At 26.7% G+C, this 2,748-nt stretch overlaps 1 protein-coding gene across 1 annotated transcript in view; it reads left to right on the top strand.

Annotated features, from left to right (window-relative positions):
• LOC100162270 (ATP-binding cassette sub-family G member 1) overlaps nt 1-2,748 on the top strand; it is a 22,515-nt gene that overhangs the window by 9,489 nt on the left and 10,278 nt on the right. Inside the window, exon 2 of the mRNA XM_001942479.5 lies at nt 1,167-1,287. Coding sequence (XP_001942514.1) covers nt 1,167-1,287 — 121 coding nt within the window. The remainder of the gene's footprint in view (nt 1-1,166; nt 1,288-2,748) is intronic.

The raw sequence follows: 2,748 nt of genomic DNA, 5'->3' as shown, positions 1-2,748 counted from the left end.
TTATCTTTTAGAGAATTGGATCAAGATGGTACTTTAGAGAGTTCATTTTTTTGATTTTATCAATAGTTAATTAATGCCACGGGAAAAAGCACCGAAAAATTACAAAAAAATGCTAAAAATGGGATTTTAATTTATAACTCTTTGTTTATCACCATAGAAACGAATAAAAAATTATAATACTAATTCAACTTATACATGATATAATAAATAATAACAATATAAAATATCTAGACTGACAAACCGTCTCAAACCAATGTGGACGTACGGTTTGCAGCTATGGGGTAGTGCAAAAAAAACAAACGTTAACAAAATCCAAGCATTCCAAAACATTGCTCTGAGGAAATTAACAAATGCACCTCCTTACGTCTCAAATTTTTCCCTCCATTCAACCTAAAACTAAAAACATAGCATAGGAATCCAAATGTTACTATAAAAGTACTATAAAAGATTCCACAACCACCTAAGTACTCATTCCAATCCACTCATAAAAAAATTGGCCTCCGCTACCATACCAGGTAATCCCCTAAGATGTTTAAAACGCAAGTGGTGTCGTGATTTGTTACAGTAAAAAAAAAAAAAAAATCAAAAAAAAATCATAATAATTATTAAGTAAATAATTAATAACCATAGAAAGTGTCATCAATGGGTGGCTCCTTTTATCAAATTATTTCCTGTGAGCGTACTTTTAGCATATATTCTTATTGTATTAATGATACAGATTGTATATTACTTGTAAAAATAAAAAAAAAAATAAAAAATTTCTTACGTGTTGTGAACATTTGATAGTTCTACAGCAAATATGGTGCGAGAAAAGTTGTCCCATACAAAATAGTTTTTGCTAGTTGTACATTTGTAAGACGGAGACAACACATTCGGGTCTCGGGTGTGACGTCTTCTTAACTAAATAATCTATTATTTTTGAAGATTTTTTTATAGTAGTACACACCCAACATTTTAGAAACCCAAAATGTCATTTAAAGCCTTAAAGGAATTGTTAAACTTTTTGTATGTCAATTTGGCTTATAGAGTACAAATATTGGATTGCGTCATATTTGGCATGTTTGAAAAAATTGATTGAAATGGCATACTTTAATATGATAGATTTTGTTTAAAAATAATTGAATAAACTGCATAATATAGTTATTCTGTTGTTATTTTGTTTGTAGTACCGTCAAGAACAATATTGAAGTCGGTAAATGGACGATTTTCTGCTGGTGAATTATCATGCATTATGGGACCATCAGGTGCAGGAAAGAGCAGTTTACTTAATACACTATCCGGTTACAAGTAAGCATTGTTCTCGAATTGTATTTTCTTAAGTTAGCTTAGGATGCGTACCTATTTTAAATCAAGTTTATATTATGATATAGGAAATTACTAATAGGTTTAATTGTTTAAATATTTAATGATCTTTGAATACATATTATTCACTATTTGTTGTTAATAATCATTAATCACTATACATATAATAACTTATAAGATTAATCAAAATAAGACTGTTCTTATACTTATATGGATAAAAAATAACTTTAACTTAAAATGTACTTGTATTAATTAGCAAGTTTAATATAACCTGGAGGTATTGTTTACTTAACCTTATTCCTTAAGCTGCATAGAACCCTTTGAGCTCCAAATAAATATATTCTATACAACAGCATTCCTGATATGTCTGAAGTTAAAAAGTTTTAAAATTTCAAAATAATTAATTTTAATCATGAAAGTAAAGTCGTTGTCCTTTAATGTCAAAGTACGTTATATAAAACACTTTTAGTCATCCAAAATGCATAAAATATTTAGGGCCAACAATGTTTGGTTTTATGCCAACTAATATTAATAATACTATAACAAGTACAAGTTCAAACAACAGTAGACTCCTATTTTTTTTAAAATTATATGTATAATTAATAAAGATTTATAATATGTATTCATTATTTTATTTATTTAGGTAGTTACACACAAATTGTTGGGACTTTTTTTTTTATATTTGATTATAATTAAATAACAATAAAATGTGCATACTATAATGGTGGAAATAATGAAGGGACAACAGTTTTAAAATAATTTATTAATTATAATTATAACGTGTAATATTGTCTACTACAGACTTTTGCTATTATTTTTAAAAATAAACATTTAAACTATATTTATCGTGAGTAAAGACCAAAGCCGGGATTGGTAAAGAATGGATTCAAAATCAAATATTTTCCTTATATTGACATTATAAATCGATTACTATATGACTATACTATTATACCAATAGGCAATAATCAAATACTAATACTGACAATATACAAACTGGACATATTATTATGTAACTGTTTTCAATTTTGTAACAGTTATGGCAGGTGTATCACTAATATCTATTATTATTGCTATGGTTAATCACTGGTTCAATTGGGTTGGAAGTGGAAATTACATATTTGCGGCTAGTTTAACGTAAAAGAGAATGTGGCACAAACATCTAAACTACTTGGATCACTGAATATAAATATTTATAAAGATTAAAAAGTAATTATAACAAAATATTATTATACAACCAATGGTGTTTTTATTTTTCATTTTCGATGTCTTTTTACTAAGAAGAATTATTATGTATTTCCTAACAAAAATACCTATTTGGGGTTTCACGATAGTTTTTATTTATGAAAATGGTAATAAAATATGCATGCCTGGGCAAGTTAATGATAATTTTTAACTGAGTTAAGTTAAGTTAATAGTAAAAAACGTTTTAAAAAGTTTAAAGTTAAC

The sequence above is a fragment of the Acyrthosiphon pisum genome, chromosome A2 (assembly GCF_005508785.2).
Source record: "Acyrthosiphon pisum isolate AL4f chromosome A2, pea_aphid_22Mar2018_4r6ur, whole genome shotgun sequence".
Classification (NCBI taxonomy): domain Eukaryota; kingdom Metazoa; phylum Arthropoda; class Insecta; order Hemiptera; family Aphididae; genus Acyrthosiphon; species Acyrthosiphon pisum.
Note: the sequence above shows the minus strand (reverse complement) of the source record. Positions and strands in the feature narration are given on the sequence as shown.